Here is a 14,145-nt window from a genome sequence, read left to right as displayed (position 1 = left end):
ATGTGGAGACCAGGACCCTTACTGGAGACCAGGAGATGTGGAGACGGGAGCCTTACTGGAGATGAGACGTGGTCAATATAAAGACGTTTCAGAAAAGGACTAACAGACTTCTTACAAATTTCATAAACAATAATAAACCTTTGCTCATTTCAGTACTTTGAAAACCTGACTAAGTGTGTAACTGCCCCGGGGCCCTGGACCCTGAGGGGCCCTAATAACCCCTGCTTTCTTATTTGAGTTTATATTGTGCTCCTGCATTGCATGTTATATATAATATAAAGGACTGGTTGAACCGGACCTAATTGGAGCTCAAAGGACACACATGGTGGGGGCCATCAAGAGCCCAACAAATGTTTCCCTCGGGGCCCCTCACACATTAATCTAGAGTACACTCGGGGGAGTTACTGGTACATGATATATACTGCTGTGTTTTATTATAGCACCATGTGCCAGGAGACTTTGTTTCCTCTTATAAAAATATAGAATAACCGCAGACTGGTACTTTAAGTGACCTGTTCGTCTCTACACACACCTGTCCAGTGTTTTGGACCTTTGTGGCTACCATAGAACATGGAATATATGGGCACTTTCTTGCCCTCGACTGAGCCTGGCAGACAGTAACCCCTTCTGTAAATACACAGTGATTAAACACAGCTGTAACATTAGCAGGTTTCCTACAGCAGCACTGAGGACAAGGTTTCCTGCACAGTGACAGTGCTGCTGCTGCTCTCTCTCTCTCCCTGTCTGTCTAATGCTTGCTCGCCCAGTGTGCAGCCGACCGAGACAGACCCTCCCTCTCTCTCTCTCTCTCCCTCTCTCTCTCTCTCTCCCTCCCTCTCTCTTTCTTTCAGCAGTACAGTCCCGAGGTCGGACGCTCGCTTTTCTTTTGGAGATTCACTTCTTTCCCTCCTCTCTGTCGCTTCCCCTCCATCTGTTTGTTGTCCTTTTCTTTTCTGCTGTGGACAGACGGACGCTCTTCATCATCTCCACCACCTCCACATCATCATCCTCCAGCTGTGGGACTGTGTGTCGGGCAGACGGCGGGATGCTTTCCACCGGATAGACCAACAGAAAGTTGTAGTGTGTGTGTGTGTGTGTGTTTCTGTGTGTCCTATAGTGTGACTCTGATTGGTTGATTGATTCCAACATGGTGAGACTCGGAAGTTAACGTCTCACTCATGAATTCTTACCATCGTCACCATAGTGACCGGCGACCTTGGCGGCAGCGGCGGTTTCCACATTATGTTTTGAAACTTTAAAGTTCATTATATATATATACACATATATATATATAGAAAGGTTGTTACCATAGTAACCAGCATGCAGGTGTCCATAGCGTGTAACGTGGGTGGGGGCGGCGGAGGTGGAGGTGGGGTCAGCGAGCACCAGCTGAAGGAGCGGCGTGTGGCGTTGAACACCAGCAATGCCCCCCCCTGTCAGTCAAAGGTCAGGGCGGAGCCGGCGAACAGGCACACCCTCTTAGGCCACGCCCACATGAAGGAGGCCCTCGGTCGTCATAGCAACATGAAGTACAGGTGAGCGTGAGACTGACACAGTGAGACGGTCACATGACCAGACAGGTGCAGTGAGTTGATTCAGGGTCGTGTTTCATGTTTGTTACAGTATATGTGTGTGTGTGTGTGTGTGTGTGTGTGTGTGTGTGTGTGTATTTTCCGTTGCACCTGGTCACATTGTTTGTGAGCGAGCAGGGAAACCGTGTGGAACGCTGCCACATCTGACGGCTCAGAGCCATCGATCAGCTCTCGGGTATAGATTTTACATTGATGGTTGGTGTGTCTGTTTAACCTGAGACAGTTTGAATATTGATGACTCAGGTTAAATATTCATGGTCTGAACTCAGATATTGATACTCAGTCTGTAAGAGACTCGGTGATATTGATGACCTGGTTCCACACATGATGACTGAATATTGACCTGGATTAAATATTTATGACTTGATCTTGGACTTGGATCTAAATATCAAGGACTTCAGTTTGGACTGGGACATACTGTAAATGTTGACGACTCGGACTCAATCATCACTGACCTGAGACTCGGACATGAACATCTAGGATTATGACTTGTACCCAGACAAGAATATCAATAATTTGGACTTTAACTCGGACTCTGGCGTCAACATCCATGACCTGGACTTGAACGATGACAAGAAAAATGTATGTATAGGACTCTTGTATGAATACTGATATCTTAGACTTGGAATTCGACTACAATGACTTGGTTGGACTGGGACATGAATATCAAGGACTTGGACTCGAACATGAATGTCCACGACGTGGGTTTCATAAAACTCATATACTGATCCAGTCTGACACTGTTAGAGACTCGGGACTCAAAATGTACATGGATTAAATTTTGATGACTTGGACTTGGACTGGGACATGAATATCAAGGACTTCAGTTTGGACTGTGACATAAATGTTAACATCTTAGACTGAATCATAACTGACTTGAGACTCGGACATGAACATCTAAGAATATGACTCGGACTCTGGCATTAACTTCCATGACTTGGACTTGAACGATGACAAGAAAAATGTATGTATAGGACTCTCTTATAAATACTGATATCTTGGACTTGGAATTCGACATGACTATCAATGACTTGGTCAGACTCGGATGTGAATATCAAGGACCTGGACTGGAACATGACTGTCCACAATGTGGGTTTCATAGATAGAAAAATGAATGTATAGGACTCTCGCATAAATACTGATATCTTGAAATTAGAATTTGACAGGTCTATCAATGACTTGGTCGGACTCGTTTATGAATATCGAGGACTTGGACTCACAACGTGCGTTTCATAAATAGATTTTTAGATGTCAGAACTCAGATTTTGATCCAGTCTGAGACTGTTAGAGACTCAGGACTCAGTAACCCTGATGACTCAAAATCTACATGGATTAAATACTGATGACTTGGACTTGGACTGGGAATGTTAACATCTACGACTTAATCATCACTGACCTGAGACTCGGACATTAACATCTCAGAATTTAACTTGTGCCCAGACAAGGATATCAATAACTTGGACTTGGACACGAACAATTATGACTCGCACTTTGGCATCAACATCCATGACTTGGACTTCAAATATGACCAGAAAAATTTATGACTAGGACTCTTTTAGTGATATCTTGGACTTGGAATGTAATGGACTTCAGTTTGGACTGTGACATAAATGTTAACGACGTTAATCATCACTGACCTGAGACTCGGACTAACTTGGACTTGGATGTAAATACTGAAGATTTGTACTTGGGCTCAGACCTAAATAGAAAAGACTCGGACTCTGTCCTGAATATTGACAACTGGGACTTGGACATGAATAATTGTGACTTGGGTTCTAGCGTCAACATCAGTGACTTGGTTTTGACAAGATTACCGCCGACGTGGACTCGGACCTGTAAACGGAGAACCTGGACTCAGATGAGGATACATGTTCTGGTGTGTCTGTCAGTGTGTGATGATGTTTTCCAGTCGACTCAGTCTTTGTTGGTTTAGTGTGGACGGAGGAACCAAAACAGACTGAAAGATGTTTTCATGTTTCCAGCTGATGTTAGGATGAACTTTTATCTGTCCGCTAAAATACAGTCGAATCATCAGCTGCTGGTATTTTTAGCCCATCAGACGGCCTGATGCTGCTTTTTCATTGTTTTTCATCCTGTTTTCTGCCGACTTTCACTTTGGTGTTTGTACTTTCTGTCAGACACACACGCAAAACAAACACGTGCATTCACACACGTGTGGTACAGTATGAGGAAATGCCAGTTCAGTTGTTGGAGAGAAGACTGCTTTTGTAGTTGATGATGTTGATGTTTGTGTGTGCGATCGGTCTTGGCTGTCTGACCTTTGACCGTTGCAGATTATTGAGTGAAAGGTCTTGATGAATATGTGTGTTAATTAAAGGCAGAGGTTTCATTAGACACTGGTCCAATCGCTCGCTGCCGATGTGTGATTGGTTGACGGATGACTGGTATGCGTGTACAGCGGGGCCACAAGATCTTTCTTTTTAATATTGTTTCTCTTAAATATAAAGCTCAGACTGAGACGTCTTTGTGCCATTTTCTATTCACTTTCTGTTCTATTGTATGAGGCTTTATTTTATTTGTCTTTATAAATAAAGGTTTTATCAGATCAAACAGTGTCGTGGTTTGAGGGCCCTCAAAGCGCCGCAGGGTTTGTGGATTTTGGGACATCAAACTAACTTCATTGATTCACTGATTAACTGATTGATTTGATTGTTCTGCAGGAATCTTGGGAAATCTGGCCTGAGAGTGTCCTGCTTAGGGCTGGGTGAGCGCTGCAACACACACAGTAACGCACACTTCCGTATATCCCACACAGCCAGTCAGTGATGCTCTTTCTCTTCTCACAGGAACATGGGTGACATTCGGCTCTCAGATCTCCGATGAGGTACAGTTAGTGTGTGTGTGTGTGTGTGTGCTGAACGCATGAACAAACAATTACATAACCACTACTAGAGGTTTCTGCACACATTAATGTGGGTTACTGCCTCTGTGCGTAGATGGCGGAGAGTGTGATGTCGGTGGCGTACGACAGCGGAGTGAACTTGTTCGACACAGCAGAGGTTTACGCCTCAGGGAGGTACAGTACAAACTGTCTGTCTGATCTTCACTGGGCTCGCTGGTTGATTTTTAGCCCACCGTTCAGGACCACTGGAAACCAGGGTCTGGTCTGTAACAGTTAGAAAGAGTTGGGTCTAGATCTGCTCTATGAAAGGTCCTGAGATCACGTCTGTTGTGCCCTGCTCCTAAAGCCTTTCTGTAAATACATCAAGACGCTACAGAGCAGCAGCAGATCCACCAGAGCTGCTTCAAGTGGCAGCTGGAAAGTTTCATTTTGGAAAATTTCTTTTACTCAGACGACCTTTTCAGTGAAAGGAGCAAAGTCCTGGACCTCGCTACCTACACACTTAAAAAGTGCTGCAAACTTGTGAAGTCCTGGTTGGTTTAGCACTAAAACTTGTCCTCACGTCTAGTCCTCTGTCTCCTGTTAAGCCCAGTTCACGTTACACGATTTGCCGCTCGGCGACCGTCAGGCTGTGATCGGGAATAAATCAGGGGTTGATCGGCGGTCGGCAGTCGTTATGTGTGAACTACTCAACGACGCATCAAAACGGCTCCCCGACACATTTCTGACACATCGCCGACGTCTGCCAGATATCTGACACGCCAAATATCTGGAGGAGTCGGCCGACTCGACATCCACATCCAGCCAATGAGAGCAGGCGGCTGCTTTTTCACCGCAAAACGGGGTTTGGGGACCAGTGTCGGATGACAGAGTCGTTGTCAGCTCGCGTAGTGTGTGACCCCCTGTAATCAGTCATGTAGTGTGAACAGCACGGCCATCGGCCACGCTGGAGGTCGTGTAGTCTGCACGAGCCTTTACTTGTGTGTTACTGCATCTTGAGATACTAATTTTACCTCCTTTTATCTTCTCTTGTGCTGTAACTGACTCTACTTGTACACGTTTTAGTGTTTTATCTCCATAAAGCCCTTCTAGGGACGGGTGTTGTGAACTGTTAAAAACACAATGTTACAGACATATTATTGCTGTTTTCAGTTGATCTGTGTAAGATGTATTGGTCCCTGCTGAGACAAACCGTTAAAAAATACATTTAAATGAAGCTAAAGCTGAAAACAGACGTGTACTTTCAGTTAAAATGTGTTATATTCAGTTGTCAAGATCTGGAGGACTAACGTCTCTGTCCGTCTGTCAGGGCAGAGACGACTCTGGGAAACATCCTGAAGAAGAAAGGATGGAGGTAAACAGCTGTTTCTCTTTCTCCACACAGTATTTATATACATAGATTAGGGTTTCTAAGCAGTTTGCTGCTAAAAATCTATAAATTCAACACATTACCAGCTTCTTGTTCAGTATTTTCCCGTACTGTAACCCCATTCTGAAGGAAATCTTAAATTAAAAGTTAGGTAGCTAGATGTTGGGGAGGACGAGGCCTCCACATCTATCAACATACTGTTTTTTGCGACTAACCCGGCGCAGTTTGTCGATACAGAAAGCGATAAATAAAGGAAACAACACATCATGTTAAGTTAGGTTTTAACAGAGAGAGGCAGCTTTCTCAGACTGTAGAGACACACAGCAGAGCGGTGACCCAGCAAACACTATCTGATAATAATAAGGAAGTGTTTTGTCTTGAAGATGTGACTCAGCAGTTTCTCCCTCCATCAGTCTCTCTCGTCTCCTTCCTCACGTCCATTCCTCTTTTTAATCGTCTCTCCATCACGCCTCCTCCATCCCTCTCAGTAACTGATGGTGACGCCGCCACAATAATGCTGCATTAACTCTCTCTCTCTCTCTCTCTCGACCAGGAGGTCCAGCTACGTGGTGACCACTAAGATCTACTGGGGAGGACAGTGAGTGCTGCGTCCACACCGATCAGCAGGCTTTAAGTCTTTTCATATAAATATAACAGAAGCACATGTGTGCGTGTGTGTTAACGTGTTTGTGTGTCCACAGGGCGGAGACAGAGCGAGGGTTGTCACGGAAACACATCATCGAAGGTAACAACATTCAAGTTTAAAGAAAAGGCCTCACTCACGTCGCGTTTCTTATAACCTGTTCTCACTCCTCCAGTGGTCGGGGTGGATGGAGGACCAGAACTCTGAACCAGGAGACCGGCGTGTCAAACAAAATTAAATATTTTTATTTAATGACATAAGTTAACGTCAATGTTAACTGACCTATGTAGTTATTTTAATCCAAACCATGATCTTTTCCTAACCTTAACCAAGTAGTTTTGTTGCCAAAACCCAACCAAACTGCGACGTTTGACGACTTTAATAATGCGCCGTTTCTAAATGGTGATGTTTTGAAACGCTAGCATTTTATTTTGAAAGTCTAACCGCATGTCGCATATTTATTGCTGCTAACTTGACCGTGGAGCCTTAAACGTCTAAAAATTCTGCTAAAGGGGTACCCAGGGCGTTAAAAATCAACGCCGAAGGGCTTTGACCAAACGTCGGGATGTTACGAGACTGAAGAGAGAATGTGTTGGTTTTTGATGCGACGAGTTTTATTAATAGTTTTTATTTTACAAATACACAAAATACAGATTTCCTGCTCACAGCGAAGTTGTGTGAAACAACTCGTTCTCTCAGACCCGTTGGCGTCGGACAGTAACGCACTGTGGAGCGACTTACCACACGAGACTTCTGTGTTGTAAGACATTGTTAGCTAATAGTTTCAGTAACAATATCGTTTGCTGTCAGTGTTGAGGCGAGGGGGAATCGGATTGTGTGAGTAGCCAGAGAGAGTCTAGCTAACCATGAGGGGTATGATTGGATGTTTGTTAGCAAAGTCCTTATGGGCTAGTCATACCACTCGGCAGCCATCTTGGCAACACGACTAACAAGACCGGACTCCTATCTGAATGAATGGTGAGAGAGCCAGAACTGCACTTTCACTGGTCATCGGGACAGAAAAACTACATGAATAGAATCAGCAGTAAAATCTTATAAAAATCGCTGAAAGATGCGTCACTACTACCACCCGTGCAGTCGAAGTCAAATCGACCCTCACGACCCCCTTTGGCTGTTAAAAGCAGACGACTGGATTTCTAGCAGGAGGGGCGAGATAACCGCCCTTTTCGGCGTTACGGGCTTTTCCCCATAGAGTTGTATGGAGGATGTGATTAATCCTCTATAAAACGTCTCCGTTGTTAATGAAAAGCACCCTGGGAGTCCAGTCCACTCTCTTTCCCAGGTCGTCAACTATCTTTACATATACTCCGGTCACCTATGAAGGTTCAGTTTTTCACCATCTCCTTACTCAGACTTTTCGGTTATTTAAAGTGCTTTTAGCGTTGAACAGTGAATGGGCTTCCCAGAGTGTAGTGATTTGACGCTCTGGGAGTAGAACGGGCTGGAAAGCGGAAAGTGGCGTCGTATAAAGTGTGAGAAAGCGTGCGCAGGGAGGTGGTCGTGGTGGACAAACACTTTAACTGTAGTCCATGTCCTGTGTGAAACCTGAAGTCAACAGCTTATTTATTTAAAGTTATTATGTTTGAGACATCACAGATCTTACTCTACACAGCGTGCTTATTTTATCTTTTCCCAAACCAAGTGGTGTCAAAACCTGAACAAACTTCACCGTTTCACAACATTAGCAACGTGTTGAAAAGGCGTTTCAAAATGCTGGTTTATGATGACCTGGGAATGAGACCAGGTCTGGGGAGTCGTAGCCTTCTTCAGTTTTTATATTTTTAACATGGTCGTTCTTTTGTTGTGTTGATCAGAAACTGACTATGAATAAGTTCTGAGGGACACATTTGTCCTCTGTCAGGGAGGCAGGTCACTTTCACAGTAATTAAGCTTTAATAGCACGAGTTATCATCTGACTGTTTAACCCTCGGCCATCTGATCTGACGCTGAGAGGAAGACCTGCAGACAAAACTCAGGGTTAAATTAGAGTGTGCTCTTTCAATGTGAGAGCATGACTTATTGATTTCACGTTTAGATATTGTAATGCTCTCCTCAGAGCCTGCCCTCACGCTCAGGCTGCTTCTGGTAAAATGTTTTTTGTGCCATAACGCTGTTGAAATCAGGCCAGGTGTAGTGCTGACGAACGAACGAAGCATCTGAACGAACGCTGCATGTTTGTCCAGTAAAAGAATACTCGAACGTGTTGTTATTTACAGTCAGAGAGACGGTAATGAACATTCATCTGTGTAAATATTGGGACGGCTGACAACCTTAAAGCCACGTTGGTGTTTTAAATATCTCATTTGTTATTAGAGCCTGATGACTAATTCCACTCTGACACTTTATTTGCTAGATTGATGTAAATATATAAACACAGGAATCCAGATCCTCCTCTGAGCGAGCGTAGTCTGATTAGATCCGGAGACTGATCACTCACACTCTCTCTGTAACACCCTCAGAGTCGTCCGTGTCCTCTGTCAGTTGGCGGAGGTCGTCCAGGCTTTAAGAGGCTCAGTCACACGAGACTGGATTAGGAGTTTCACGCACACACACACACACACACACAGATCAGCGTGCAGCGTCAATCATCGGCGCTGCTGAAAGCTGCTAACAGCTCTGTTGACTTAAATCACTCTGTGAAATGCTAACGCTAAATTTAACCCACAAAGAGTCTCTGATCCTGATACAACAACATCTGCACCCTCTGCAAACGTGTACTTTTACTGACGTGCTGTATTTAAGTACACATTTTAGGTAGTTGTACTTTACTTGAGTGTTTCCCTTTTCACCACCTCTCAGAGGGAAATGCACTTTTCACTCCACTTATCTGACATACAGAATCAGATCCATGACAAGTCGTCTGTTGTTACATAATTAAAAAATGTTGTGATGGTGCCGTGGATTTAAGTGACAGATTAATACAATTGAACAGGAAACTGTCCCGCTCTTATATAACACGCTCAGCAGAGCAGCAAACTGACAAAGGACTGTAGGCTCACATGGTCGTCTCTGTGGACGAGCAGGCTAATATCTGCAATAAAAGAGGCAAACTAACTAAACTAAAACAAATCATATCTAACCAAACACGGCTTCTCCCCCTCCCTGTTCGCTGCTCTTTGTCCTGGGTGTCCTCACGGTTAATTATTTTCTCTTTAAAGGCGTAGAGAGCGAGCGCTTACCTGAACGCCACAGGCTGCTGGAAACCCTGTAAGCTCAACACACAGCAGCTCGTTCAAAGACACACATCCCAAAGTGTTATATACAGAGCAGATATCAATTTTAAATGAACACATATGAACATACTGAAATGCAGATTCGTCTTATTTGCTCCGATCACAACGAGGCAGCATAACAACAGTATAATGTCTGACATTTACTCTGTTATGCCCACGGCGCTGAGAGTTAGCATGTTAGCATGATGCTGCTCTGTATAAACAGAACCACGTGCTCGTTCCGGTATAATTGGTCTTCACGGTGACTCCGTCTGGTGTTAAGTGTGATTATCTTTCACACTCTCTGTTCGTCCTCCGCAAGGTCGACCAGGCGTCCTGATGACTGTCAGGAGCTGTCAGCTCAGAAACACAACAAAAACACAGCCAACTATATTTAGCCTGAAACAACAGAAAGAACAGCGGTTTATTCCTGTCAGCCGTTTTTCACAATAAACACAGAGAGTTCCTCGCAGGCGCAGGAGCTGTCAGATGGAGCGGTAACGAGGAACGTTGGGAGGAAACGAATCACTCGTTCATGTGCAGAGTGATGCATCTGTTACACAGATTCCCATCTCAGCTGGGGCGTCAGGTTTGAGATGACTGCGGCCGACTTGATAGTCTAACGTGAGCTGCATGCAGCTGCAGGGATATAAAACACACGTCGGGCACATTCAGCCTCCTGTAGAGTGCGTGAGCTCAGAACAAGGACTGATCAGGCAAAAGTTTGTTCCCACTTCGAGAAAATCAACTGCGGCCGGCAGACTCAGACCTTTCATAAGTCCAGCGTGCATAACATTAAGTCAGACACACCTGATGATTTAACTTCAGCTGAAGGATTCAATTTATAACTTCACTGAACACAATGAAAACAACAACCACAGCCAGCAGGCAGACTGCAGACGGTCTCTTTCTAGTTGTTTTGCATCTCTGACATCATTTAGCACGTCTCTGTAGCCATGTGGTGTCTCTTCTTAGTCTGCGTTCAGACTCCAGCCAAAGTGTTTCCAGTTCGGATCTGAGGCCCCTTTCACATGTGGTCCAAATCAGATCCAGGTCAGATTGTTTGAACTGTGACTTCAGCCTGGTCACTCAGATGGGGGTTTAATGCGACTTTCCCCGTCAGGAAACCAGGAGAGGGCGATGAAATACGGGAAGGTTACCAAGTAGGAGCTAACCAGAGGTTGTGGCGCCTTGTTTACTTCTGCACAACAGCGTGTGACGTCGTGTCACTTTCAGGCCGTGAACACTTCAGTCTGATATGGGCCACATTTAAACTAATATGTCATCTGTCAATCAAATACATCGGAGCATTAAGGCAGCCGTACAAGCTTTCTTGTTCTCAGAGTACAACACTGTCTTAATGTTCTGCTTGTAAGACATTTCAAATATAGTGAAGGGTAGTTTAAAGCTACGGAGGCCCGTAAGGACCAAATAGCCAACGAGGTACAGCACAAACAGTGGAGATTGACAGCTGCTGTTTGTCCTGAATTTTGTCCTTGAGGGCTGAAAATACCACAGCTATCTGAAATAGAGGATTTGTGTGTGTTGTAGGTCTGCGTGGATCTCTCTCCAGGTTACAGCTGGATTACGTGGACATCGTCTTCGCCAACAGGAGTGACATCAACGCACCGATGGAGGGTCAGACACACGCACACATAGCAAACAACGATCATCTCAACCTAGCAGCCCTTCAGCGATCCTCTAAAAGTTCTCTTGTACTTGACAGACTAATATTATTATGTGATATTTCTAAGATTAAATTAAGTAAATTACAGGCGCTGACTCAGTGGAACAAACTTGCAGGAGTTTGTTTTTGTTCTTTTCATTAACATGTAAAGAAACAACTTTTCCAGCGTGGTTTAATAAAGTTTTATAATTCAAAATGTGTCTCAGTCCTCCTCCCTGTCTAAGGAGAGACACGGCGCTGTCATTAACACCTTTGCTGTCACACAATTTAAGCACAATGCATGATGGTACATACGTCTTGGTCAGTGACCACCGTCTGTAAACTAATTTTCACAATGCATTGGGATTTCTTTGAGTCAAATATATAGATTTAAAAATTCAGGCATCGTTACAAAATGGTGAGCTCACTTTAAAGTGAGCAGTGAGCGTTTTTCCTGTTTGTGTTTACAGAAGTCGTTCGTGCGATGACCTTTGTGATCGATCAGGGCCTCGCCATGTACTGGGGAACGTCACGCTGGAACGCCGTGGAGATCATGGTAGGACAGAACACACAACCACAGCAGAACTTCAGTAGAACATCGGCAGAAACACAGTAGAAACAGAGTAGAACATCAGTAGAACCTCTGCAGAAACACAGTAGAAACAGAGTAGAACATCAGTAGAACCTCTGCAGAAACACAGTAGAAAGAGATTAAAAATACAGTAGAACCTCAGCAGAAAAACAGTAGAAACACAGTAGAAACAGAGTAGAACATTAGTAGAACCTCTGCAGAAACACAGTAGAAAGAGATTAAAAATACAGTAGAACCTCGGCGGAAAAATAGTAGAAATACAGTAGAGACAGAGTAGAACCTCTGCAGAAACACTGTAGTAAAAGAGTAGAAACAGAATAGAACATCAGCAGAAACACAGTAGAACATGAGCAGAACCTCTGCAGAAACACAGTAGAACATCAGCAGAACCTCTGCAGAAACACAGAAGACCCTCTGCAGAAACACAGTAGAAACAAAGTAGAACCTCTGCAGAAACACAGTAGAAACAGAATAGAACATCAGTAGACCCTCTGCAGAAACACAGTAGAAACAAAGTAGAACCTCTGCAGAAACACAGTAGAAAAAGAGTAGAAACAGAATAGAACATCAGTAGAACCTCGGCAGAAACACAGCAGACCCTCTGCAGAAACACAGTAGAAAGAGAGTAGAAACAGAATAGAACATCAGTAGAACCTCGGCAGAAACACAGTAGAAAGAGAGTAGAAACAGAATAGAACATCAGTAGAACCTGGGCAGAAACACAGCAGACCCTCTGCAGAAACACAGTAGAAAAAGAGTAGAAACAGAATAGAACATCAGTAGAACCTCTGCAGAAACACAGCAGACCCTCTACAGAAACACAGTAGAAAGAGAGTAGAAACAGAATAGAACATCAGCAGACCCTCTGCAGAAACACAGTAGAAAGAGAGTAGAAACAGAATAGAACATCAGTAAAACCTCTGCAGAAACACAGCAAACAGTAGAAAAAAAGAGTAGAAACAGAATAGAACATCAGCAGACCCTCTGCAGAAACACAGTAGAAAGAGAGTAGAAACAGAATAGAACATCAGTAAAACCTCTGCAGAAACACAGCAAACTGTAGAAAAAAAGAGTAGAAACAGAATAGAACCTAAGTAGAATCACAGTAGCGTTGTTACAAGTGTGTGTAATTAAAAACTGTGAGAGACCTTCAGACGGGGCCAGGGGCCTAACGGGCCCTCACTCGCACACTTTATAGTGTTGGATGTGACTTAAACTTCCTTCAGTTATAATCTTTAATGAAACACTGACTACAGTAAATAATAAATAAATACAAATACAATCATAAAACAATCCCACAGCTGGGTAACATCAACACGTGCTGATGACCTTCAGAGCTTCTTACTAAGGCCTCCTATGTTTGTGAATATGATCTTTGCTCTTATCCAGCCTGGGTCCAGGTGCTATCAACATTATGTGAGATTCCTAAAAGGCTCCTTTGCCTCTCGTTCAGAAGTCTAATTAATTCCTTCATCCTAACTTCCCCTACGGCCCATTAGCAGCACTGCCTGACTGGCCGGGTGGGTGAGTTCTTACAAACTGTGAAGGTCGCAGCCTGAGAAAAACAACGACAGGCTGATAGCAAAAAGACTGCAGTGTACTTTTAAAGGTATCATAGACATGTTGTACAGTTTTATTTTATTGTACAAATGTTCTCTGTCTCTCTGTCTCACCTGTCTCACCTGTCTCACCTGTCTCATGTCAGGAGGCGTACTCTGTGGCCCGGCAGTTTAACCTGGTTCCTCCGGTGTGTGAACAGTCCGAGTATCATTACTTCCAGAGAGACAAAGTGGAGCTGCACCTGCCTGAACTTTACCACAAGATAGGTACAAATACATGTTAGAGGTACAAGTACACACGTGTTAGAGGTACAAAGTACACACGTGTTAGAGGTACAAAGTACACACGTGTTAGAGGTACAAAGTACACACATGTTAGTACTATGAGTATCCTGGTTGTTTATGGTTACTCGGAGTATTCAGGATAGTATTTAGGCGTCACTAGAACTTTGCACAATGAACATTTTTCATGTGAAACTTCACATTTAAATAAAAGGAGTCCACTTTCTTAAATTATAAGTTAGGTATTTAATTGAAATAGGGCGATGATAGGTGGTTTTACTAGAGTACTGTAGTTTCTAGGGTGTCTCTACATTGTTGGCCAGTAATATTTTGTTGGTTTTTATTT

The 14,145-nt window shown here is 43.8% G+C and overlaps 2 protein-coding genes across 2 annotated transcripts in view; one reads left to right on the top strand and one right to left on the bottom strand.

The window, feature by feature from the left end:
• The window catches only part of LOC119912613 (butyrophilin-like protein 2), a 566,400-nt gene that overhangs the window by 43,127 nt on the left and 509,128 nt on the right, over positions 1 to 14,145 (bottom strand). The window lies entirely within an intron of this gene.
• The window catches only part of LOC119913347 (voltage-gated potassium channel subunit beta-3-like), a 22,960-nt gene continuing 9,679 nt past the window's right edge, over positions 865 to 14,145 (top strand). Inside the window, exons 1-10 of the mRNA XM_038732760.1 lie at positions 865 to 1,535; positions 4,274 to 4,317; positions 4,400 to 4,437; positions 4,550 to 4,629; positions 5,765 to 5,809; positions 6,378 to 6,422; positions 6,526 to 6,569; positions 11,252 to 11,338; positions 11,837 to 11,922; positions 13,664 to 13,784. Of these exons, the coding sequence (XP_038588688.1) occupies positions 1,321 to 1,535; positions 4,274 to 4,317; positions 4,400 to 4,437; positions 4,550 to 4,629; positions 5,765 to 5,809; positions 6,378 to 6,422; positions 6,526 to 6,569; positions 11,252 to 11,338; positions 11,837 to 11,922; positions 13,664 to 13,784 (805 nt within the window). The 5' untranslated portion in view covers positions 865 to 1,320. The remainder of the gene's footprint in view (positions 1,536 to 4,273; positions 4,318 to 4,399; positions 4,438 to 4,549; positions 4,630 to 5,764; positions 5,810 to 6,377; positions 6,423 to 6,525; positions 6,570 to 11,251; positions 11,339 to 11,836; positions 11,923 to 13,663; positions 13,785 to 14,145) is intronic.

Source organism: Micropterus salmoides, unplaced genomic scaffold (genome assembly GCF_014851395.1).
Source record: "Micropterus salmoides isolate LMB-PRFRI ecotype aquatic unplaced genomic scaffold, ASM1485139v1 Ms_hic_scaffold_2, whole genome shotgun sequence".
Taxonomy (NCBI): Eukaryota; Metazoa; Chordata; class Actinopteri; order Centrarchiformes; family Centrarchidae; genus Micropterus; species Micropterus salmoides.
This window is presented reverse-complemented; position numbering and strand designations above follow the sequence as displayed.